Source organism: Gigantopelta aegis, chromosome 5, assembly GCF_016097555.1.
Source record: "Gigantopelta aegis isolate Gae_Host chromosome 5, Gae_host_genome, whole genome shotgun sequence".
Lineage (NCBI taxonomy): Eukaryota > Metazoa > Mollusca > Gastropoda > Neomphalida > Peltospiridae > Gigantopelta > Gigantopelta aegis.
The window spans coordinates 13,432,903-13,457,984 of NC_054703.1; the positions used below are offsets into that span (position 1 = coordinate 13,432,903).

General features: G+C 38.1%; 1 protein-coding gene across 1 annotated transcript in view; it reads right to left on the reverse strand.

Moving 5' to 3' along the window:
- Positions 1-248: 248 nt before the first annotated feature.
- The window catches only part of LOC121373277 (atrial natriuretic peptide receptor 1-like), a 184,619-nt gene continuing 159,785 nt past the window's right edge, over positions 249-25,082 (reverse strand). The window contains exons 8-22 of the mRNA XM_041499797.1: positions 24,248-24,374; positions 23,289-23,387; positions 22,677-22,754; positions 21,444-21,548; positions 20,627-20,698; positions 19,025-19,193; positions 17,335-17,490; positions 15,821-15,992; positions 12,340-12,489; positions 11,946-12,069; positions 9,704-9,772; positions 8,246-8,420; positions 7,346-7,444; positions 5,538-5,629; positions 249-4,704 (exon numbers count right to left, since the gene is read on the reverse strand). Of these exons, the coding sequence (XP_041355731.1) occupies positions 4,621-4,704; positions 5,538-5,629; positions 7,346-7,444; positions 8,246-8,420; positions 9,704-9,772; positions 11,946-12,069; positions 12,340-12,489; positions 15,821-15,992; positions 17,335-17,490; positions 19,025-19,193; positions 20,627-20,698; positions 21,444-21,548; positions 22,677-22,754; positions 23,289-23,387; positions 24,248-24,374 (1,771 nt within the window). The 3' untranslated portion in view covers positions 249-4,620. The remainder of the gene's footprint in view (positions 4,705-5,537; positions 5,630-7,345; positions 7,445-8,245; positions 8,421-9,703; positions 9,773-11,945; positions 12,070-12,339; positions 12,490-15,820; positions 15,993-17,334; positions 17,491-19,024; positions 19,194-20,626; positions 20,699-21,443; positions 21,549-22,676; positions 22,755-23,288; positions 23,388-24,247; positions 24,375-25,082) is intronic.

The following is a 25,082-nucleotide window of genomic DNA, read 5'->3' on the forward strand; positions in this document are numbered from 1 at the left end:
AGGCCATAGACTTTGACACGAAAATACGGGAGATAACTATCATGTCTTATGCATTCGGCAATTACTGCTTAGCAAATAAACTGACAAAGTTACTTCATGGATGTCCGATACCAATGAATACATCTAAGATGTTCCGAAAAGTCGGTAACCAGTTCATTATTTAACTAATTCGTACTTCTTCATAAAGAATATTTTGATCATTAAAGGGGCACTTACGACTACCGTAAGGTTGCTTTGTGGAACGGCTATAAAGTTTACGGTGCCAGTTGTAAAATTCACCGTAAGTCACCGTAAGTAACCTTAGCTACAATTCTTTCGTGGAACGGGGCCCTGGTTGTTATGTTCTTTTTTGTAAATATGTATTTCAACCACAAGTTTTGAACCAAGCAAGGTTCTGTTAATCAGTAACAACATGGTTAACAAGATCTGGTAACTCCTCCCATTTTTCATTTCAACTTATTTTCGTGCTTATATCCAATTAAGGTTCAAGCACGCTGTCCTGAGCACGCACCTCAGCTATCTGGGCTGTCTGTCCAGGACAGGGAGTTAGTGGTTAGTGGTTAGTGAGAGAGAGAAGAGGGTGTAGTGGTCTTACACCTACCCATCGAGTTGTTAAATCTCGCTATGGGTGGGAGACTGTACCGAGGACGGTAACTTCTCCCAACAACAGAATTTATAATAAGACTGAAAAATGCAGGGGCGGATCCACGATTTTGTAAAGGGGGTTACAAAATTCTAAAAAGGGCTGTTTGAGTTTGTCGAGGGCAAACGAGACGATCGAGCTCTCAAAGGGAACAAGATCGGGGGGGTGGGGGGGGGGGGGGGGGGGGGGGGGGGGGGGGGGGGGGGGGGTGTGGTATTCAAAGGGAGGCATGGAATAGCCTGACCGGAAAATTGTGAAACAAAGATGGATTTTCTGGACAGTTTAGTGTTGTATATTGTAAGAAACAATTAAAAAAAACAGTGATTAAAAAGGACCGTTCAAACGGACCTTGGAGGTTACAGCACTATTGTGCCCCTCTTGAACCCTCTGGATCCGCCAGTGAAACGGATATTACTTTTTAATTTTAATAATATTACTTTAGAAACGAAACCCATTTTAAAGTTTATGAAAGGAGAGGTAATAAGCCCAAAAATTGTTAGGTAGAAGTAGAAAACGAACCGGAGCACTATAATGGACAGTTTTCTCTACGTAAACAGAAAGGCATTTTCAGATAAAAAAGGGCAATTTTTTTTTTAAAATACATGGGTTACACCCCCACCCCGTTCCTGTTCCGCTAGGTCCAGCCATAGAAAGAGTTCATTACACAGATACTTCACTACAGAATAGTCTGAATTCTGTTAATATTGTTAAAACATTTGTTCTACTGTCCGTATTTTTCGGCAATAACAAAACCCCTTCTTGTTTTATCCAGGAATAGCCTATATTGCGACAGTCGTTTCCACTCATTCACATGTCGACATATCCATGATAGACGCCAAACAGCCGTAGATTTAACTGTACTGAAGACTGATGTCGTTTACAAACATTCCTTTCCTTTCTCCTTTTCTGGACAAGTGTTGAAATATCCATATGTTAGACACCAAAAATGGCCGTAGATTAAAGTGTACGGAGGATTGGTGTTGTTAAACAAACATTCCTTTCCTTTCTTCTTTTTCTGGACCACGTGTTGAAATAACCATATGTTAGACACCGTAGCTAAAAGTTTACTGAGGACTGGTGTCGTTAACAAACAGTTCTTTCCTTTCAACTTTTTCTCGATCAAGTGTTGAAATATCCACATGTTAAATACAAACTAGCCGTAGTTTAAAATTTGTTGAGGCGTCATTAAACACGATAATATTCCCTTTCTTTCCTCTTTCTCTTTCGACCAAATGTACAAATAACCATGATACATACCTTTCATTTATCTTATTATGTACAATAAGTGTCAAAATAACAATATGCTATAGACCAAAAACAGTAGTTTAAAACGTTTCGAGGCATCGTTAAATAATAATAATCCTTTTCTTCCCCAATGGTTTCAACTCCCTTTCGCCTATAGGAACAAAATAGCATCCTTGATTTGCAGGGATATGCTTGCAAAACGCATCTATCATGTCGGATATCAGTGTTTACATCCATCTGTGCCAAGGTTGAAATGAAATATCAGATTCAGGGAAGTCTTCCCACAGACGAAGTAATGATGAAGTGTTTCTGTACTCGAAAAACAAGTGATTCGTGGAATCAAGCACAACCTTGCCAGTGCCCTTTCCACTCCAATTTGTGCGGAGATACGATTTTGACCACGATAACTGTTTTGTCGTGTATATAATGGTCAAAATACGAGATCAGCAATGGCGTATGCAGTGTATTTTTAGGATGTTCAGATTTCAATGAGGACTAATAGTTGTATATTATTCTTCCACAGAAACAGCGAATCATAATGTTACATCTACCTCAAAACACTACATTCATCATATTTAACCATTACAACACTCAGGGTTTTGCTCGCTACCCACACGTTAGATGTGCTCCTGCTTCATCTAGTTGTAGAAGAAACATCCGGCAGTGAATCAACTTTGTTAATACATCTTTGACTCTGTTTTATGCAAAGATACGATTTTTGATCACATCAACGGTTTCGTCAGTCAGGTCAGATTGTGATGCCTTCTCTCTGCTTTATGCAAATATATCACTTTTGATTAGGGTAACGCATGCGTCGTTCACATTGTGAAATCCGTTTCACTATGCTTGATGCAAAGAAATGCGACCTTTGGTTATATCAACAGTCTTGTCGTCCGGATCATCAAAACTATTATTGACGGCTTTATGCAGAGATACGACTTTTTATTTCAACACAGATGTGTCGTTCAGAATGTTAAATCCATTTCACTCTACTTTATGCAAAGGTACGATTGTTACGGATGTTTTATAATTCAGATTGTTAAGTCTTCTCTTTGACTCTTCTTTATGCAAAGGTATGCCAATTGATTAACGTAATGGCTTCGTTGATCAAATTGTCATTTCATTTCATTTCAACTTATTTTCGTGCTTATATCCAATTAAGGTTCAAGCACGCTGTCATAGGCACACACCTCAGTTATCTAGGCTGTCTGTCCAGGACAGTGGGTTAGTTGTTAGTTGGTTAGTTGTTAGTGAGAGAGACGAGGGTATAGTGGCCTTACTCCTACCAACTGAGCCCTTAAAAACTAGCTCTGGGTTGGAGCCAGTATCGAGCTGCGAACCCTGTACCTACCAACCTGTTGTCCGATTGCTTAACCACCGCGCCACCAAGACTGGTTGGTCAAATTGTCAAAATATCGTTTGCCCTGCTTTATTGAAAGGTACGATTTGTTTTATTATGGTAGCACAATCGACATTATTTTCACAGTGTTATGTGTAGAGATGCTATTTTTAAAGAGGATATTGACGTTGAGACTCTCCAGAGGGTCGATAGATCATAGGTCTGGTACACATTTATGAAGTTGTAATCTGTGTAAAGGCAAATATAAACAATTGGATGATTTGTCAGATTAATTTGGTTAAAGTGAAGATATATCATGAGTCTGGTTCAGGTCCATGAAGAAGTTTCAATCTGGGTCAAGGCAAAGATAAACAACTGAAGGTTTTGTCATTCACATTTGCCAAAGTGAATATAGACCATAGGTCTTGTCAGATTTATGAAGAAGTTGCAATCTGTGCCATGGCAACAATAGACTCTTGACGGTTTCTTGGTTCAGACTGGCTAAGTTGAAGATTGATCGTAGGTCTTGTCAGATTCACTAAGATGTTGCAATCTGTGTCACGGTTTTGTCGTTGAGACTTACCAAGGTGAATATATACAATAGATCTTGTCAGATTTATGAAAAAATCTGTGCCAAGGCAACGATTGACACTTGAAGGTTTTGCTGTTAAGGCTTGCCAAGTCAAAGATAGAGCATAGGTGTGATACAGCTGTACTAAGAAGTTGCAATCTGTGCCAGTGCAAAAAAAAAAAGAGAAGACTCTTGAAGGTTTTGTCTTTACACTTGCCAAAACGAAAATAGATCATAGGTCTTGTCAGGTTCATGAAGACGTTGCAATCTGTGTCAAGGCGTAGATAGTCTTTTGGAAATTTCATTCTTCACACTTGCTAAGACGAAGATATATCATAGGTCTTGTCAGATTTACAAAGAAGTTGCAATCTGCGTCAAGGCAAAAATACTCTGGAAGGTTTTGTCCTTCAGACTTGCTTAGACAAAGATATATCATAGGTCTTGTCAGATTTATGACGAAGTTGCAATCTGCGTCAAGGCAAAAATAGACTCTTGAAGGTTTTGTCCATCACAGTTTCCAAGTCGAATATAGAATCATAGGACTTGTCAGATTTACGAAGAAGTTGCAATCTGTGTCAAGGCAAATACAGACTCTTGAAGGTTTCTTGGTTCAGACTTGCGAAGTCGAAGACAGATCCTAGGTCTTGTCCGATCCATGGAGAAGTTGCAATCTGCATAAAGAAGATACACACTCGGATTATGTGCACGTCATAAAAGGAAATGACTTGCAAAGACGGCGGTGTCCACGCTACCAGTTAGTAGAATGCACGGTCAGCTATAAGGTATCACATGTGGTGACGGTCATGTTTGAGCAAGGAGTTGTCACGACGTGGAGTTGTTGAGCAGCTGCGTGTCCTTGTGAGGGTGTTCTCCCTTCAACCAGTAGGTTGTGATGGCGCCCTTTCCCTGCAAGGAGGAGAACAGAAATGGCTATAATGTATTAGTACGTTATTTAGTAAAAGTAGACATAACAGAATATAAAGAACACAGAGCTGGATTTTATGATGATGGTCATAACGGAGATAATTGATATAACATAATATGGAGAACACAGAGCTGGATTTTAAGATGATTGTCATAACGGAGATGGAGATGATGGTGGTGATGATGACAATTATGACGATGGCAGCGACGTCGGTGATGATGATGATGATTGTGATGATAATGATGATAACAAAGTGTTCTAGAAGTTGGAAGGAAGGAAATTGTTTATTTAACGACGCACTCAACACATTTTATGTTTGGTTATTTGGCGTCGGACATATGGTTAAAGACCACACATATATTGAGGGAGAAAACCCACTGTCGCCACTTCATAGGCAGGATAGAACATACCACGGCTTTTGATGTACCAGTCGTGGTTTTGTTTAATTTGGTGATTGATGGGGGTTGGGTGGGGAGGATGGGAAAGGGTTTTGCGAAGAGTTATTGCACTTACCTATAAATGGGCCCACTGACGGGGATCGATCCCAAACCGACCGCGCCCTAGAAGTTGGAGACGTGCACTCAAGGAAATCACAGTCAACGAGTTAGCCAAATTAATATGTAGAATTAATAGTTTAGCGTTGGCTAACCATAATCGTTCACTTGATCACTTAGGGAGTTATGTCCCTTTGCAATATTATGACAAGCCTTTTTATAGGTAAGTGCAATAACTCTTCGCAAAACCCTTTCCCATCCTCCCCACCCAACCCCCATCAATCACCAAATTAAACAAAACATCCCTCTAACAACCTCACCTTCATTTCAACAGGACCCCTCAGCTCCAGGTTAAAGTATCCAAAGGTGTCCAGAACTTCTTTAGATTGCGGACTCACATGAATCTTTAACGCTACAAACAGAATCATTTAATGTACGAATTATCAATCAAACCATTATATAGAATGTATGATATAAATTGTTTATATGTATTAATATTTGTTACCTAAACTCTAAACGAAAACTCATAAAACATACTTAAAAGAAACTTCACCAAAAAATATCCCCTTTCTGTAAAAAGAAACAAAGTCACACATTAAGTAAGGCTTTAGACATCGTGTATTTCCGGAAACCAGGGGCCTAATTCACTAAACTCTCGCAACTTTGCGATCTCGCAATGCAATGCTAAAAGACTTGCAAAGACGATGCTTTGTTGTCTTACAGAGCCTAAGAGAGCTTTGTGAATTAGGCCACAGACCTACCTAGTAAAATAAATTAAGTCTAAGAAAATTTAATACAGAAACAAATTAAATTGAAATGAACAAAAACAGAATAAAATTGATAATTAAAAAAAAGTAGTGCCATTTAATACGATACAGGTGTAATAATATATATTTAGATAATAACTAACGAGCTACGAGGAATTACAAATTATCTGTCCCGAGTGAATTAATGTTGTAAACCCGAGCCTCTAGCGAGGATTTTACAATATTCATTCACGAGGGACAGATAATTTGTAACTCCTCGTAGCGATTTGGTTATTCTCTTTATTACCCATTGTCAATTTTAACTGAATTAACCTTACGCACAGTGCATGCCGTAATGCAAGTTACGTCATAGCATAACGGCGTTCTTTTTACTGCCAAATGTTTTACAGTACAAAATAATATGACAATGGTTGCATTAGAAAATAATTATTGTTCTATGTTATTAAAGGGACATACCCTAGTTTTTAAACATTAAGGCATATTTTTTACTAGTAGAGACGTTTTTGATAACTGAAATCATACTTTACTTAGATTTTATTGTTTAGATTATCCATTTCCATACATTCGAAGTGTTTTTGGTCACCCTAATGTTTTTATTATCACAGAACGTATTTCTCATATTTTTATCAGAAATAACAGCTATATAGTCCAGTTTTAGTCTATTTTTAGAGGGTATTTCACCATTTCTAAGTCACAGACTCGTGTTTCACTCAATTGTAACTTTATCCAAATGTGTTACAGGTTTGTAGATTAACTAAACTTAGTGTTGAAACTAGGGTATGTCCCTGTAAAAACACTGCTTATGAAAATATACCTTTTATGTTTATGAAACAAATGGGTCAAACATTTTCTGTAAATCTTTGTAGATTGTATAACATATATGTAATCTGTGTCCTGAATGGAAGCATTATACGACTAAAAGTGAATTTCCGGCCATTGCAAACCAACCAACCAAACGTCATGATTTTTTAATCCAGCGAATCAGTGGCTTTAGAAGCAATCTGCACACTGTGCAGCGATCGACAAATATTACCCCGTATATTTGAGCCCATGTGGGTAATAACATCAATGGCGTAGCCAGCATGAGGCATACGAGGCGCTTGCCTCATCAGGAATTTCCCCAGATTTATTTCATTTTTCCCATGACACTGATATTTATTTTACTGGTCTGGGTTTGCCTCGGTGTTTTTTCCTCTCTGGCTACGCCCCCCCCCCCCCCCCCCAAAAAAAACAACAACAAAAAAACAAATTAATTTAAAAAAATGAAAATAAAATAAAAATAAATATATATGTTGAACACAATGCCCACAGTCAGTACAAGGCTATATATATATATATGTGTGTATATTATGTTTACTTACGTAATCCGTTTGACTCCATTCTCGAGGACGTGTTCACGGTGTCACCGAAGAGACAATACCGCGGCATCTTCATCCCCACCACACCTGCACAGACTGGGCCTTAAAAATAGTTAAAGACAACACGTCAAGAACATCTAATAGTGGCGCACAGATTTATGTCCGGACAACAACAATAAAAAAGAAACACCTCTCACACCCTAACCCCCCCAAAAAAAAACCCACAACAAAAACAACAACAAAAAACACAACAAAAACCACAACAAAAACAAAAGCAAATAACAACAACAAAAAACAAACACTCAACAAGCAAATGAACAACAACCTTATACTAGAACCCCAAACAAAAATGTAAAAACATACAACAATAAACAACACCAGTTATAGTAGTCTTTGATATTCGGATTTTCAAATGCAGTTCATTTAATTTTACCAAAATAATATACCTTGAAAAACAAAAGAAAACATATGCTATCATTAAATTGAAAATAATAATTAAAACAATCAATATCAGATCGGTTGCATCAAAAATGTTTAGTCACTAGTATTATATTATATATTTTAAGAATGTATTTGATATTAAAATATTTAGGATGCATATCGTTACGGGCAAAGACAGACGCCATCTTAATTTTGGGGAATATATGTTCAATACAAAAACAATACTAGATTAATGTTCGAAACGTTAGTGGTATGTGAGCATGTTGAAATATATTGCACTAGATTAATCACTATTATCCCTGCAATACAGCATTTTGTGTCTACCACAAGACGTCTATCAAACAAACCCCATGAGACAACCCTTTCCTCTTTTTTTTTATCCACACCTGTACGATATTGTCAAAACATCCATTTGACTCTACTTTGTGCAGAGATGTGGTTTTGAAACTGTTACTACTGTACCTGTGTGTATTCCTATCCTCAGTTTGAGCTGTTGCTCCGGCCTGTGACGTATCCTGAACGAGAGTACGGCATCCAGCAGACGGAGCGACATCCCGGCTATCTCCCGCGCGTGCAGGTTCCCGTTCCGCATGGGCAAACCGGACACTACCATGTAGGCGTCGCCTATTGTCTCAACCTGAAACAATTAGCATTGCTTAAATACGGTGAGAGGAACAATAATGGAACACTTGGTACTGTAGACCAAGTTTAATGCACTACAAGCGTAGTAGTGTCTGGTGTATAATGATGTAAAGATGTAATGTGGGATTGAATGTCAGTAATGTGACATTGAATGTCAGTAATGTGAGAATGAATGTCAGTAATGTGAGATTGAATGTCAATAATGTGAGATTGAATGTCAATAATGTGGGACTGAATGTCAATAATGTGGGATTGAATGTCAATAATGTGAGATTGAATGTCAGTAATGTGAGATTGAATGTCAGTAACGTGGGATTGAATGCCAATAATGTGGGACTGAATGTCAATAATGTGGAACTGAATGTAAGTAACGTGAGAATGAATGTCAGTAATGTGAGAATGAATGTCAGTAATGTGAGATTGAATGTCAGTAATGTGAGATTGAATTTCAGTAATGTGGGATTGAATGTCAGTAATGTGAGATTGAATGTCAGTAATGTGAGAATGAATGTCAGTAATGTGGGACTGAATGTCAATAATGTGGAACTGAATGACAGTAATGTCGGACTGAATGTCAGTAATGTTATTGAATGTCAATAATGTGGAATTCAATGACAGTAATGTCGGACTGGATGTCAGTAACGTGGGACTGAATGTCAATAATGTCGGACTGAATGTCAGTAACGCAGGGTTGAATGTCAGTATACTGAGATTGAATGTCAGTAATGTGGAACTGAATGTCAGTAATGTGGGACTGAATGTCAGTAACGTGAGATTGAATGTCAGTAATGTGGAATTGAATGTAAGTAACGTGGGATTGAATGTCAATAATGTCGGACTGGATGTCAATAATGCGGGGTTGAATGTCAGTATAATGAGATTGAATGTCAGTAATGTGGAACTGAATGTCAGTAATGTGGGACTGAATGTCAATAATGTGGGACTGAATGTCAGTAATGTGGAATTGAATGTAAGTAACGTGAGATTGAATGTCAATAATATGGGGTTGAATGACAGTAATGTAGGACTGAATCTCAGTATAATGTGAGATTGAATTTCAGTAATGTGGGATTGAATGTCAGCAATGTGGGAATTTATAACAGAAATATGGGATTGAATGACAGTAATGTGGGACTGAATGTCATTAATGCGGGATTTTATGACAGAAATATGGGATTGAATGACACTAATGTCTGATAGAATGACAGTAATCTGGAATTGAGGACAAGTAAGATGGTTGATACAGATAATGCACATCAACACTATTGATATAGTCACCTTGTAGACATCAAAGTGTTCAATGATTGCATCAAATGTTGTATACAGATCATTCAGCAGGTCAATCACCTGGAAATAATAACAAGAATCATGTGGATGATGATGATGATGATGATGATGATGATGATGACGATGACGACGACAACAACAGCAATAATAATTTTAAAAAATAATAGTAATAATAATAATAATTTAAGTAAATATGTAGGTGCAAAAATATATTTGAGGTGCTAGTAATAGGCAAGTCTGTATGAGACCCTTATTTCAGATATTTTGCATACGTATTTTATCCCCAAATTTCACCACTAAGCGTTGGTTATAGTTTGTTTTCTTTAACGACACCACTGGAGCACATGGATTAATTAATCATCGGCTATTGGATGTCCAACGTTTGGTAATCCTGACTCGTAGTCATCAGAGGAAACCCACTACATTTGTTTTCTAATGTAGCAATTCTAATGGTACATTTATATGCACTTTCCCACAGACAGGAAAACACATACCACGACCGTTGTTCAGTTGTGGTGCACTGGTTGGAACGAGAAAAAACCAATCACCTGAATGGATCCACCGAGGTGGTTCGATCCTACGACGCAAGCACCTCAAGCGAGCACTCAACCGACTGAGCTAAATCCCGCTCATCCACCAGGCGATTTCATATACCTAGTGTGTTTCAATGTTTTAAATACTTTGATGTGATGGAGGGACGTAGCCCAGTGGTAAAGCGCTCGCTTAATGCCCGGTCGGTTTAGGATCGATCCCCGCCAGTGGGCTCATTGGGCTATTTTTCGCTCCAGCCAGTGCAACACGACCGGTACATCAAAGGCGGTGGCATGTGCTATCCTGTCTACGGGATGGTGCATACAAAAGATCCCTTGCTGCTAATCGAAAAGAGTAGCCCATGAAGTGGCGACAACGGATTTCTTCTCTCAATATCTGTTTGGTCCTTGACCATATGTCCGACGCCATATAACCGTAACTGTTTGATGTTTATCATGAACAAAGTTAAACTTTGTTTTGTTTAGCGACACCACTAGAGTACATTGATTTATTAATCATCGGCTATTGGATGTCAAACGTTTGGTAATGTTGACATATAGTCTTAGCGAGGACACCCGCTACATTTTTTCCATTAGTAGCAAGGGATCTTTTATATGCATCATCCCACAGACAGGATATCACATACCACGGCCTTTGGTATACCAGTCGTGGTGCACTAGCTAAAGCGAGAAATAGCTCAATGGGCAACCGACAGAGGTCGATCCTAGACTGACCAAAGCCTGGGAATTCTGGAAATTGGTTACGCATAGAAAACTTTATAGTCTATAGAGTTATACTAGCCTCAGCCTATCAACTGTCACGACAAAGGTTACGCATAGAACACTTCATAGTCTACAGAGTTATGCTAGCCTCAGCCTATCAACTGTCACGACACAGGCTATGCATAGAACACTTTATAGTCTATAGAGTTATGCTAGTCTCAGCCTATCAACTGTTACGAGAAAGGTTACACATAGAAAATGTTATAGTCTATAGAGTTATGCTAGCCTCAGCCTATCAGCTGTCACGACAGAGGTTACGCATAGAACACTTTATAGTCTATAGAGTTATGCTAGCGTCAGCCTATCAACTGCCATGACAAAGTTGGCTAACTCGATGGTTGCGTTATACTCATGACTTATGATGGTTGAGATCAGATTAACAACTAATCGGTCGTAGGAGTTGAAATATAGTCGTAACAATGCGTGAATCGTTCAAACCTGCATGGACGTACTTTCTGCCGACATAACGGTAAGCCGTATATATCACTGAAGTATATTAAAATGTAATCATAACAATGCGTGAATCGTTCAAACCTGCATGGGCGTACTTTCTGCCGACATAACAGTTAGCTGTATATATCACTGTAGTATATTAAAATGTGATCATAACAATGCGTGAATCGTTCAAACCTGCATGGACATACTTTCTGCCGACATAACGGTTAGCTGTATATATCACTGAAGTATATTAAAATGTAATCATAACAATGCGTGAATCGTCCAAACCTGCATGGGCGTACTTTCTGCCGACATAACGGTTAGGCCGTATATATCACTGAAGTATATTAAAATGTAATCATAATAATGCGTGAATCGTTCAAACCTGCATGGACGTACTTTCTGCCGACACAACGGTTAGGCCGTATATATCACTGAAGTATATTAAAATGTAATCATAATAATGCGTGAATCGTTCAAACCTGCATGGGCGTACTTTCTGCTGACATGGCGGTGAAGCCACATATATCACTGAAGTATATCGTCACTTGTTCATAGGCCTCCGCCCGCACCGACTCGCCGCGAATCAGCTGACCAGCCACTTGTCTGGGAATAGAAACACACACATACATCGTTATGAAAGGGTCAAGCATTTGTTTTTAGGACTGTACCATTATTTTAGGCACACAATGAAATGACGTCATGAAATAGTTACGCACTTGGGTAGCATCATGTAAAGCACGTCTTCTGCTTTCTTTTTCTGCTGCAGGTAACCGGTGGTTCGTTCCCCCACCAAAACCCCAAAACCGCAGATCCTCCCCCCTCCCACCAAGATAATCACACACAATGAAATGACGTCATCAAATAGTTACGCACTTGGGTAACATCATATATAGCAAGTCTTCTGCTTTCTTCTTCTGCTGCAGGTAATCGGCGGTTCGTTCCTCCACCAGCGCCTCCAGATTGTTCGCGTACTGCTCCATGCGGGACAAGAGGTTATCAAGTATATTGCCCTTGTCACCGTCTCTGCAAAAATATCAATCATCGTTTTAGAAGAAAACAAAATCAAATTTATAATGATTCATTACTCCATAATTCGGAACGGTCATATTTTTGCTAAAGGCAGATTGCGTTGTCATGATAAACCTCGGCGTTTGCGCTTGAGGTTTATCTTAATGAACTACACATTAGGGAAGGAAGAAGGAAGGAAATGTTTTATTTAACGACGCACTCAACACATTGTAATTTCCGGTTATATGGCGTCAGACATATGGTTAAGCACCGCACAGATATTGAGAGAGAAAATCCGCTGTCGCCACTTCATGGGCTACTCTTTTCGATTTGAAGCAAGGGATATTTTATATGCAACATCCCACAGACAGTATAGTACATACCACGGCATTTGTTACACCAGCTGTGGAACACTAACTGGAACGAGAAATAGCCCAATGGGTCCACCGACGGGGATCGATCCTAGACCGACCGTGCATCAAGCGAACGCTTTACCACTGGGCTACGTCCTGCCCTTTACAAATTAGGGTGCATGCTGTCCTCGGCACATACCTCAGCTATCTGGACTGTCTGTCCAGGACAGTCGGTTAGTTGTTAACGGTTAGTGAATGAGATGTCGGTGTAGTGGTCTTACACCTACCAATAAGTCATAAAACTCGCTCCGAGTTGTAGCCGATACCGGATGCAACTCAAGACTTAAAAACTCTTTACATAGTTTGAGATGCCATCGTCATGGCAACATCATACAAATTGTATGAGTGTTACGTCATTACAGATTTGAAGGCGGACTCCAAAGGTTTATAACCACGGTTCCTGGTATTATGTTTCATTACTTCCACCTGTCGCTAATTGTAATATGTTTCCGATTAATACAATATTTCTACGAATAAATTTACATATTAAATATATTTTCTTGTTTAGAATATCAGTGCCTGTATATTCAATGTGTTTCTGGTCGTCTTAATATTTGCAACAAGTCCAAACTGGATTTTGTCTTCAAATAATCAGATCAGAAACTATAATAAACGATCAGAAATATGTTTACTAAACAGCCACTAATATATTATGCAGACAAATATATTTGATATGTAATTACAATCGTTAAAAAGTTTCTGTTTGTCCATAACATCGTAAAAATTGCAGCAAACTCGGGAATGTCCCTATAATGAGACCAATAACCAAATCCACTAAACTCTGAACAATTTTGCCATTTTGCATTTGCAAATAAACAAAAAATATATTGCATGGAAGAAAATCTTTTATTTAACGACACACTCAACACATTTTATTTACGGTTATATGGCGTCAGACCACACAGATACTGAGATATGAAACCCGTTGTCGCCACTTCATGGGCTACTCTTTTCGATAAGCAGCAAGGGATCTTTTATATGCACCATCCCACAGATAGGATAACACATACCACGGTATTTCATATACCAGTCGTGGTGCACTGCTTGGAACAAGAAATAGCCCAAATGGGCCCACCGACGGGGATCGATCCTAGACCGACCGCGCATCAAGCGAGCGCTTTACCACTGGGTTACCTCCCGCCCCAAACTTGCATGGACAACGCGATGGAAAGTTTGTTTTGTTTAATGACACCACTAGAGCACAATTAATTAATCATTCGCTACTGGATGTCAAACATGTGGTAATTCTGACACAGTCAACAGAGGAAACCCGCTACTTTTTTGTAATGCAGCAAGGAATCTTTTATATGCACTTTCCCACAAACAGGAAATCAAATACGACGGCTTTTGACCAGTAGTGGTGAACTGGTTGGAACGAGATAAAATTAAATCAGTTGAATGGATCCACCGAGGTGGTTCGATCCTGCAGCGCAAGCACCTCGAGAGAGCATGCAATAAAATTGGCTAAATCCCGATCCGGACAATGCGGTTGAGCTTAAAGTAGTACTAAACCAAATAACTTCCGGCTGGGTCAAAGTTCGAGGTGCACACAACTTTTGATAGTGAACACCACAAGTCCTGTGATTGGTGACAAATGTGAGTGTGTTGGTTGTAAAAAATAGTTTTATCTGGGCAAAAAATGTATGCAATTTTATTTCATCTGGTACAACTGTGTCAAGTAGCCTTGTGCTTGAAACCTGTATGGGGTACCTGTAAAAAAAGTACTCGAATTTTGTGCGTAACTAGGGTAGTCATAGACACTACCCATTATCTCGGAAATGAGCAGCTTGACCCCCAATTTTTGTGTGATTCACTTTAAGGGTGAGGTGTGGTAGTATTTATATCCGTGGCGTTTATGTCGATTAATACGCTGCAGGTAGGAGTTTTAGTCAGATATGTTACTATTTTCGTCTATGAGATTTGATTTGGTAGTATACACCTTTAAAAGAACTTTGTTAAATAGGCCACAGCTTTATTTCTGGTAAAATATGATAAACTCAGGTAGGTCCAGCGAAACCTTTGGCTTCTGTGTGTACATTTGTATTTCTATAAGCTTAGAATGCTTGTTTTTGAATACCAGGGTGGATACAAGGAAGAGAACCAGTTATAGGGAACCTGAGACCTAATTCACTAAACTCTCGCAACTTTGCGATATCGCAGTACAATGCAAAAAGACTTGCAAAGAAGATGCTTTGTTGTCTAGCAGAGTCTATGAGACCTTTGTGAATTAGACCACAGTCCTCCACCATTTTGTTTTAATTGAAGGCTTTTTGTTTTATAATTTGTTTTCAATATCCATTTGACGATTGTCAAACTTTATTAAGTACCCTTTCAGGAGTAACATGGTAATTTGCCCTTGAACCCCTACCATAAACATTTCCTGGATCTGCCCTTGTAACACGCTAATAAAGGGAGATGAAGGTCCACCTGTTTAATTCTGTCCTGGACAGGATATCAGGCGCAAATCAGAACTCGTGACAAAGATGGACATGTCTGAACATTCAATGGATATGGGCACGTTAAAGGGACATTCCTGAGTTTGTTGCATTGTAAAATGTTTCCGACTAATAAAATATTTCTACGATTAAACTTACATATTAAATATATTTTCTTGTTTAGAATATCAGTGTCTGTATATTCAATGTGTTTCTGATCGTCTTAATAGTTGCAAGAAGTCCAAACTAGATTTTGTGTTCAAATATTTTCGTACGTACGAAAAAAACAATATTTTAGGAAATAAAATGCAATTTAACCAAGTACAAATATTACAACGATCAGAAACAGGTTTAATATACAGCCACTAATATTTTTTGCAGAAAAATATATTTGATATGTAATTACAATCGTTAAAAAGTCTCAGTTAGTCGATAACATCTTTAAAATTACAGCAAACTCAGGAATGTCCCTTTAATGGACTTTTCCTTCCTTCTCACCTGTTTAATTTCCTAATGATCGTCTTCAGCGACTGGAAGTCCGGTCTCTCCACCGGATCCTCGGCCCAGCATTTCTGAACCAAGACGGCCAGGTTATCACAGGGGCAGTCGAACTCTTCCAGCGTGGGGCGAAACCACGGGCGACAACCCTTCCTTACCTTGTCGAGGATTTCTGAATTGACACACAAAGTAGAGTATAAAGAGAAGAAAAATAAATCTACAAAGACATTCAGTTATATAGCCTCCCGTCCCGGAATTGGTCACTGACGAAGTCACAGGCTAATTCCGGGATGGGCGTGCCCGAACCTTCTGTTGATATGGGCACGTTAAAAGAGTTCCCACCTCATCTCATTCAGATATAATATTGCATAGACAGTCTCATAAGAATATGAATGTAAACACACGCGCGCACACGAATGACAACATGTAGCTCGCGCAACATCTAGCCCTATAAATGATGTATGGCAGGGTTTCTAGAATTTTTATAAAATTCACTAGCCATGGGATCAATGATTTTAAAAATGTACTAGCCATGATTAAAAATTCACTAGCCCTACTTTACTTTAAGTTAATACAATTTTACTAAATAATAGTAAACATCAGATGTCACCTATTTAAGAGAGAGATATAGCTTAAAAACATTAACTTTTGGGTCGGTGGGGGTTGGAAGCAGGATATTTATATTTACAAAATAGACAACTGCAACATTTGACAAATTTCTTCATTAGCCGTCGGGCATGGCAATGGTAGTTATTTACTAGCCCAACATTGAATATCACTAGCCATGGGAGTGGGGCTACCATAGTCTAGAAGCTCTGGATAGGGGGAGAGCTATAGATGACTGTGTGTAATACTTTTGCAATTATCGACGACCAAATGGTAGTCAGCTACTCTGTATAAAATACATAGTTTTTCCTAAATCTGATGCCACAGAGCTTGATTATTCAGGACTTCAGTGATGACATTAATCTTACATGTTGTTAGCCAGTAGCAACGCTACACGAAGAAACCCGACGTCCCTATACGAAACAAGCCAGGGCCCAATTTCACAAAACATCGTAAGCCTAGTTTAGCACGTAAACGTAAATCTACGACTAAAATACAATTCTTTTTACTATTAATAGTTCAGCAAATATAGATAGAAGAACATATATTTCAGTTTCTTTTGTCTTTAAAATACTTCTGCTTCCGTAGTGATGTAATTTTCTGCGTGAAATAGACGCCAAACACGTGTAAACGCACGACCGGTGTAACTGCTAGTAGCAGACGTAAACTTACGATATTTAGTGAAAGGGGCCCCTGCTCTGTACTTTCTTGTGGTAACTTTGTTCTGATATAGTATAATATTTACCTTAGATATTGGTCAGAAATTCATTTTATTATTAATACGACAAATATTGTTTTCTTTATATACAGAAATATATAGCGAATAAATAGCGAACATATTTTATTACTTAAAGCTTTAGAAAAGGAAATGGGACTAGGCATACATATTCCTAATCCATATGACCTACCTTGTGGATCGAGTTCTAATCCTTGTAAGTAAAACACTCCATTTCGGTAAATGATTTCCTGGCATATGATGCCAAAACTATAAACATCTCCCTTTGGTGTCCCTTCTGGTGGTCTGTTGAGCATGCGCAATAATTCTGGAGCTGTCCATAGTTTTCCTGAAAAAAAGGACCAGATTCTAATATTTCCATCAATGCAATGGGGAATATTTAACTCTATTTTTAACTCTACACTCAAATCTTAACGTTTTTTATTAACGTTTAAAACTACTGTTTTAATTGTCACACAAACATACATACAAATAGAAAAACAACCCACGCACATGTAAAAAACCCACATTTGCATTCACTCACGTACACACCACACACACACACACACACACACACACACACACACACACACACCACACACACACAGAGAGGATGCGGGCAAAAACACATTTCTTGTAAACCTTACTTATACAAAAATAAGGGGGCGGGATGTCGTCCAGTGGTAAAATGCTCGCTTGATGCGCGGTCGGTCTGGGATCGATACCCGTCGGTGGGCCCATTGAGTTATTTTTCGCGGCATCCAGTGCACCATGACTGGTATATCAAATGTTGTGGTATGTGCCATCCTGTCTGTGGGATGGTGCATATTTAAAGACCCCTTGCTACTAATGTAAAATATAGTGAGTTTCCTCTCTAAGATTATATGTCAAAATGAGAAGAGAACACCACAATTCCTGTGATTGGTTATAAATGTGAGTGTGTTGGTTGTAAAAAAATTGTTTAATCTGGTCAACAAACGTATGCAATTTTATTTCATCTAGTACCAGTGTGTCAAGTAGCCTTGTGCTTAAAACATGTATGGGGTACCTGTAAAAAAATTTACTCAAATTTTGTGCGGAACTAGGGCAGTCATAGACGCTACCCGTTATCTCCGAAATGAGCAGCTTGACCCCTTGTTTGTTCCGATTCACTTTAAGGGTGATAGGTTGTAGTATTCATATCCGTGGTGTTCATGTTGATTGATACATTGCAGGTAGGAGTATTAGCCACATATGATACTATTGTCGTCTATGTGATTTGATTTGGTAGTATACACCTTCTAGAGGTTTCGTTAAAGGGACATTCCTGGGTTTGCTGCACTTTTTAAGATGTTATCGACTAACAGAGACTTTTCAACAATTGTAATTTCATATCAAATATATTTTTCTGCATACAATATTAGTGGCTGTATATTAAACGTGTTTGTGATCGTTCTGGTATTTGTACTAGGTTAATTTTCATTTTATTTCCTAAAATATTTTTTTCGTACATACAAAATTATTTGAAGACAAAATCGAGTTTGGACTGCTTACAGATATTAAGACGACCAGAAACACATTGAATGTACAGACACTGGTATTCAAAACAAGAATATATATATATATATATATATATATATATATATATATATATATATATATATATATATATATATATATATATATATGTAAGTTTAATCGTAGAAATATTGTATTAGTCGGAAACATCCTACAATGCAGCAAACTTAGGAATGTTCCTTTAAAGAAAACAAACTTTGTATATATATATATATGATATGGGATATTCTAGTGATTTTGTCTGTCTTACTGATTTAATATGGATCTACATTTTCTTCTTGTTTGTATAACACACACTACCACTGTAATATTGAATGACAACTTACTACTATAGTGTTGATACGCGTTGTCTTCTTCCGTGACCTCTGACCCCTCTCTGAAGTAGTGCAGCCCGAAGTCTGTGATTTTCACCACAAACCTGCTGTCCACCACACAGTTCGTACTCTTCAGGTTGCCATGGCTCCTGACGTCTGTGCCATGTAGATACGCCATACCCTGGTAGACAAAAAAACAAAAACAAGACAATAAGTTAGTAAAAAAAAGTAACGGCCTCGGAGATGTCGTGGTTAAGCCATCGGACCTAAGGCTGGTAGGTACAGGGTTCGCAATACGGTTCTCGCTTCCATCCGGAGTAAGTTTTAACGAATTAAAGGGACATACCTTAGTTTTTAAACATTAAGACATATTTTTTTTACTAATCTAGCCGTTTTTGATAACTGAAATCATATTTTCATATCAAAAAAGTTATGCAGTTGAGGTTTAGTCTATTTTTAAAAGGTATTTTACCATTTCAAAGTCACAGACTCGTGTTTCACTCAGTTGTAACTTTATCCAAATGTTATAAGTTTGTAGATTAACTAAACGTAGTGTTAATTTTCACGGCTTGAAACTAAATTGTAGGGTCTGTCCCTTTAATGGGTAGGACGTGTAAGACCACTCAGCTGTGTGCCCAGGATAGCGTGCATGAATCTTAATTGGATATAAGCAAGAAAATATGTTAAAGGAATGAATAAGGTAAGAAAGTGCATGATGGTTTAAGTGATTAAATAAATTAAAGGGACATACCCCTAGTTTTAACCCGTGGAAATTAACGCTAAGTTTATTTAATCTACAAACCTGTAACACATTTGCATAAAGTTACAAGTGAGTGAAACATGATTCTGTGACTTTGAAATGGTGAAATATTCTCTATAAATAGACTAAAACCCGACTCCATAACTCAGACGCAGGTGCGTTTTTAAAAAATATGAGAAATGCATTTTGTGATATTAAAAACACCAGGATGACCAAAAACACTTCGAATGTACGGACATTGATAATCTAAACCATAAAATCTATCAAAAACGGTTATAATAGTGAAAAATATGCGTTGTTGTTTAAAAACTAGGGTATCTCCCTTTAATACATTTTAAAATGAAAACCATAATTTGACTAACAGACCAAAATCTAAACGTTAAAGTTTGTTTGGTTAACGAAACCACTAGAGCACACTGATTTATTAATCATCAACGATTTGGTAATTTTGACATATGGTCTTAGAAAGGAAACATGCTACGTTGTTCCATTAGTAGCAAAGGGTCTTTTAAAGACACCATCCCACAGACAGGGTAGCACATACCACGACCTTTGATATACCAGTCGTGGTGCACTGGTTAAAAAGAGAAATAGCTAAATGGGCCCGACGGGGATCAATCCTAAACCGACCGCGCATCAAACGAGCACATCGTCACTGTGCTATGTCCTGCCCTGCCCGTCAGTAAGACAGTGTAAGGGAATGCGTGACAGGTTAAGTGATTAAATAAATGTATACATTGTATATTAAAAACATCTTAAAACTGAATTTAAAACACGTAGACGAATTGTGTAAAAGAAATAACAATCAAATAAACATAAAAAAACAACCCCAAACAAAAAAAAAAATAACATACCCTAACAATGTCTTGCATTATTGAGTATCGAAACATCCAGTCCAGTTTTATTTGATCATTTTCCAAAACATCCTAAAAAGAAAAGAACGACAAAATTAAAATTTATATTACTTTTTGTAATACTAGTTATACTATTTGTAGTAGTGGTAGTGGTAATAACGTAAGAATCGCTAACATCGTAATCATCATCATCATCAGCATCATCAGCATCAACATAATCATCATCATCATAATCATCATCATCATCAACATCATCATCACCATCACCAGCAGTAGCAGCAACAGCAACATAATCATCATCATCAACATCCTCCTCATTATCCTCATCATCACCATCATCACCAACATCCTCATAATAATAATAATCATCATCATCATCATCATCATCGTCATCCTCAACATCATCCTCAACATCATCATCATTATCAACATCATCCTCATAATAATAATTATCACCCTCAACATCATCATCATTATCATTATCACCATCACCATCATCACCATCATCATCATTGTATTGTCCACGGTATAAGTGGTCTTATGGTGGTTGTAATAGCAGGGGTAATGTTTTGTTACTCAGATTTAAAGTCAAAAGGATACTATCTAAAGTGGAACACTGAGGAATACCATGTTATAATAACGTTGTCACGTACCAAAACATAATATATTAGTTTAGAATCATCTGCTTACTACCTCAAATCAGTACAGGAATAACCACTGCATTTTAAGTCTAATATACACAACAATAACAACAACAACAGCAACTAATAATAATAATAATAATAATAATAATAATAATAATGATAAATGATTTTACCTGTAAGCTGCCTTTAGGACAATACTCTGTAAAAAAACACTGGTGTGGAATGTCGATACAGGCACCTATGAATCTAACAATATGATCATTCTGTAGATCTTTAATCTGAAAAACAACCAGTAACTTAAATTAGATACTTTACTTAATATTTATGACTTATGTAACGCGTGCTTAGCACGGATGCGTTGTGATGGGGTGTTGTGTTCTTACACTGGGCTAAATATGACTCTCGTAAATATAGCCACGCCTGTGTTAAGTGACAATGATGGCGGCCTTCATTTCTATTGTATTGATGGGATACATCTTTGTAAGCAGTATGTAAAGACCATTGCGAAGAGTGGCATACGTTAAGTACAAAGGTGTTCAGCAGTGTAGATGAAAAGTAGAGAAGCGATCAGGACGGTCGGAATCTGTAAAAATTGTCTTGCATTTTATATTATAGATAAATGTTGGCAATTCCTGGCAGTGGATTCTAGATTTTGTAAAAGGGACTCCTTGACAAAATAGCGCTGCCGTGGTGTATCAAAGGCCGTGGTATGTGCTATCCTGTCCGTGGCATGGTGCATATAAAATATCACTTGATACCAATGGAAAAATGTAGTGGGTTTTCTCTCTAAAACAAATTGTCAGAATTACCAAATGTTTGACATCCAATAGACGAAAGTAAAGTTTGTTTTATTTAATGACGCCACTGGAGCACATTGATTTTTTATCTTATCATCGGCTATTGGACGTCAAACACATGAGGTTTTTTTTTTAGAGGAAACCGGCTGTCGCCACATAGACTAATCTTTTACGACAGGCAGCAAGGGATCTTTATTTGCGCTTCCCACAGGCAGGATAGCACAAACCAGCCTGTAGACCGATGGCCTAACCACGACGCCACCGAGGCCGGTCCAATAAACGATGATTAATAAATCAATGTACTCTAGTGATGTCGTTAAACAAAACAATATTTATCTTTTTATTAGCGATGGATGTAATTGTGAATCAGGGGTGGGAATTGGTGAACTGTAAAAAAGAGGAAATCTAGTGGGGTCCCGGAAATTCTTGAAATCCTAGGTTAAAATCTGTGCCATCTGACACATTATGGAGGAAAGGACGATTAAAATGCGAGGAAACGCAATGTTCCATGAGAGGAAAACAGCTGATCCGAGGAGAATTCCCACCCCTGGTGAATACATGTGAATTAAATATGACTGAGAAAACCATGTAATTCCACAGCCGACTTACCCGTTTTATTTCCAATAACAATGGTTTGTTTATGCTTATATTTGTTCTGTGAATTTTCTTCACTGCTATAATAGCGCCCTGAAAAAAAAATGAATTCACAAATATACTGAACAGCAAATTAAATTTGGTTTCAATAAAAAAAAAAAAAAAAAAAAAAAAATTAAATTTTGGTTGCAATATATATATTTTTTTAAAAATTAAATTTTGGTTTCAATAAAAATGTTTTATTCAAATGTTAATTAATCAGATACATATACATGAGATTATTCAAACTTTAAAAAAAGATGTTTTGAAAGGACATACCCCAATAACCATCTATACGAAATGTTCACTACTTTATATCCTTCATATGTGAAATTTTTATAATATTAATTAATACAATATCCATTTAATGTTAATTAAATTGAATTTTATTTTAAACGTTTTTTGGTAATGAAAACCCCCCAAAACAAATGCCATGAACAGGATGAAAAATGTTACCAATGTGTTTATTTTAGTTAACTTCTTTTCAAGAAGCCAGTGGATAAGAACATGGTTTTGTTTGGTTTGTGTTGATGAATTTTTATTTTAATCCTAAACAGTATTAACCAACATTAATTCATTATGTTCTACCTTGTAATATCCAGTCTTTGTAAAGAGTTGTCGATTCTTCACGTCAGTCATGTGAACGGCTATAGTGTCTCCGGAACAGTCGCTGGTATACGAGTATTTCTGAAAGTAATAATTTCAAGGAATTAAATGTCTCCCCTACCAAAATACCCCCCCCCCCCCCCCCCCCCCCCCCCGCAAAAACAACCACAAGCCCCAATAAATAAAAGAACAACACTTATTCTAGAGTCAGAACAGATGGGACAGCGAACCTTTGATACATACCCTGTTTAAGCCGAGGTTGCTGCCCTGTCTGTGAAGCTGGGTTTTTTTTCTCGGGGTATCCAAACAACACTCAATCTAGAGTATGACAAAATGGGGAAGCGAACCTTTGATACATACCCTGTTTAAGCTCAATTTGCTGCCCTGTCTGTGAAGCTGTTTGTTTATCTCGGGAGATCCAAACAACACTCAATCTAGAGTATGACAAGCTGGGGAAGCGAACCTTTGATACATACCCTGTTTAAGCTCAGTTTGCTGCCCTGTCTTTGAAGCTGTTTGTTTATCTCGGGAGATCCAAACAACACTCAATCTAGAGTATGACAAGATGGGGAAGCGAACCTTTGATACATACCCTGTTTAAGCTCAGTTTGCTGCCCTGTCTTTGAAGCTGTTTGTTTATCTCGGGAGATCCAAACAACACTCAATCTAGAGTATGACAAGATGGGGGAGCGAACCTTTGATACATACCCTGTTTAAGCTCAGTTTGCTGCCCTGTCTTTGAAGCTGTTTGTTTATCTCGGGAGATCCAAACAACACTCAATCTAGAGTATGACAAGATGGAGAAGTGAACCTTTGATACATACCCTGTTTAAGCTCAGTTTGCTGCGCTGTCTGTGAAGATGTTTGTTTTTATTGGAGGATCCAAACAACACTCAATCTTGAGTATGACAAGATGGGGGAAGCGAACCTTTGATACATACCCTGTTCAAGCTCAGTTTGCTGCCCTGTCTGTGAAGCTGTTTGTTTTTCTCGGGCGATCCAAACAACACATCCTCCCACCTAACCCTCCAGTTCATCTCCGCTAGTTCCGCCTCCAACCTCAAGTGTCTAAACAAAGACAATATACACATTAGAAAGAAGGAAATGTTTTATTTAACGACGCACTCAACACATTTTATTTACGGTTATATGGCGTCAGACATATGATTAAGGAACACACAGATATTAAGGAAGGAAATCCGCTGTCGCCACTTCATAGGCTACTCTGTTCAATTAGCAGCAAGGGATCTTTTTATATGCACCATCCCACAGACAGGATAGTACAAACAACGGCCTTTGTTACACCAGTTGTGGAGCACTGGCTGGGACGAGAAATAACCCAATGGGTCCACCGACGAGGATCGATCCTAGACTGACCGAGCACCAAGCGAACACTTTACCACTGGGCTACGCCCCGCCCCCTGATTAGAATGAATGAATGTTTTAACGACACGCCAGCAGACAAATACACATCGGCATTTGGGGGTCTATTATACAGAGTAGGGGTTGAGACGTAACTTGATGCACGGTCGGTCTAGGATCGATTCCCGTCGATGGACCCATTGGACTACTTCTCGTTCCAAACAGTGCACCTCGTCTGGTACATCAAAAGCCGTGGTACGTGTTATCCTGTCTATGGAATACTGCATATAAAAGATCCCTTGCTACTAATGAAAAAATGTAGCGGGTTTCCTATCTTAGCCTATATGTCAAAATTACCAAATGTTTGACATCCAATAGCCGATGATTAACAAATCATTGTGCTCTAGTGGTGTT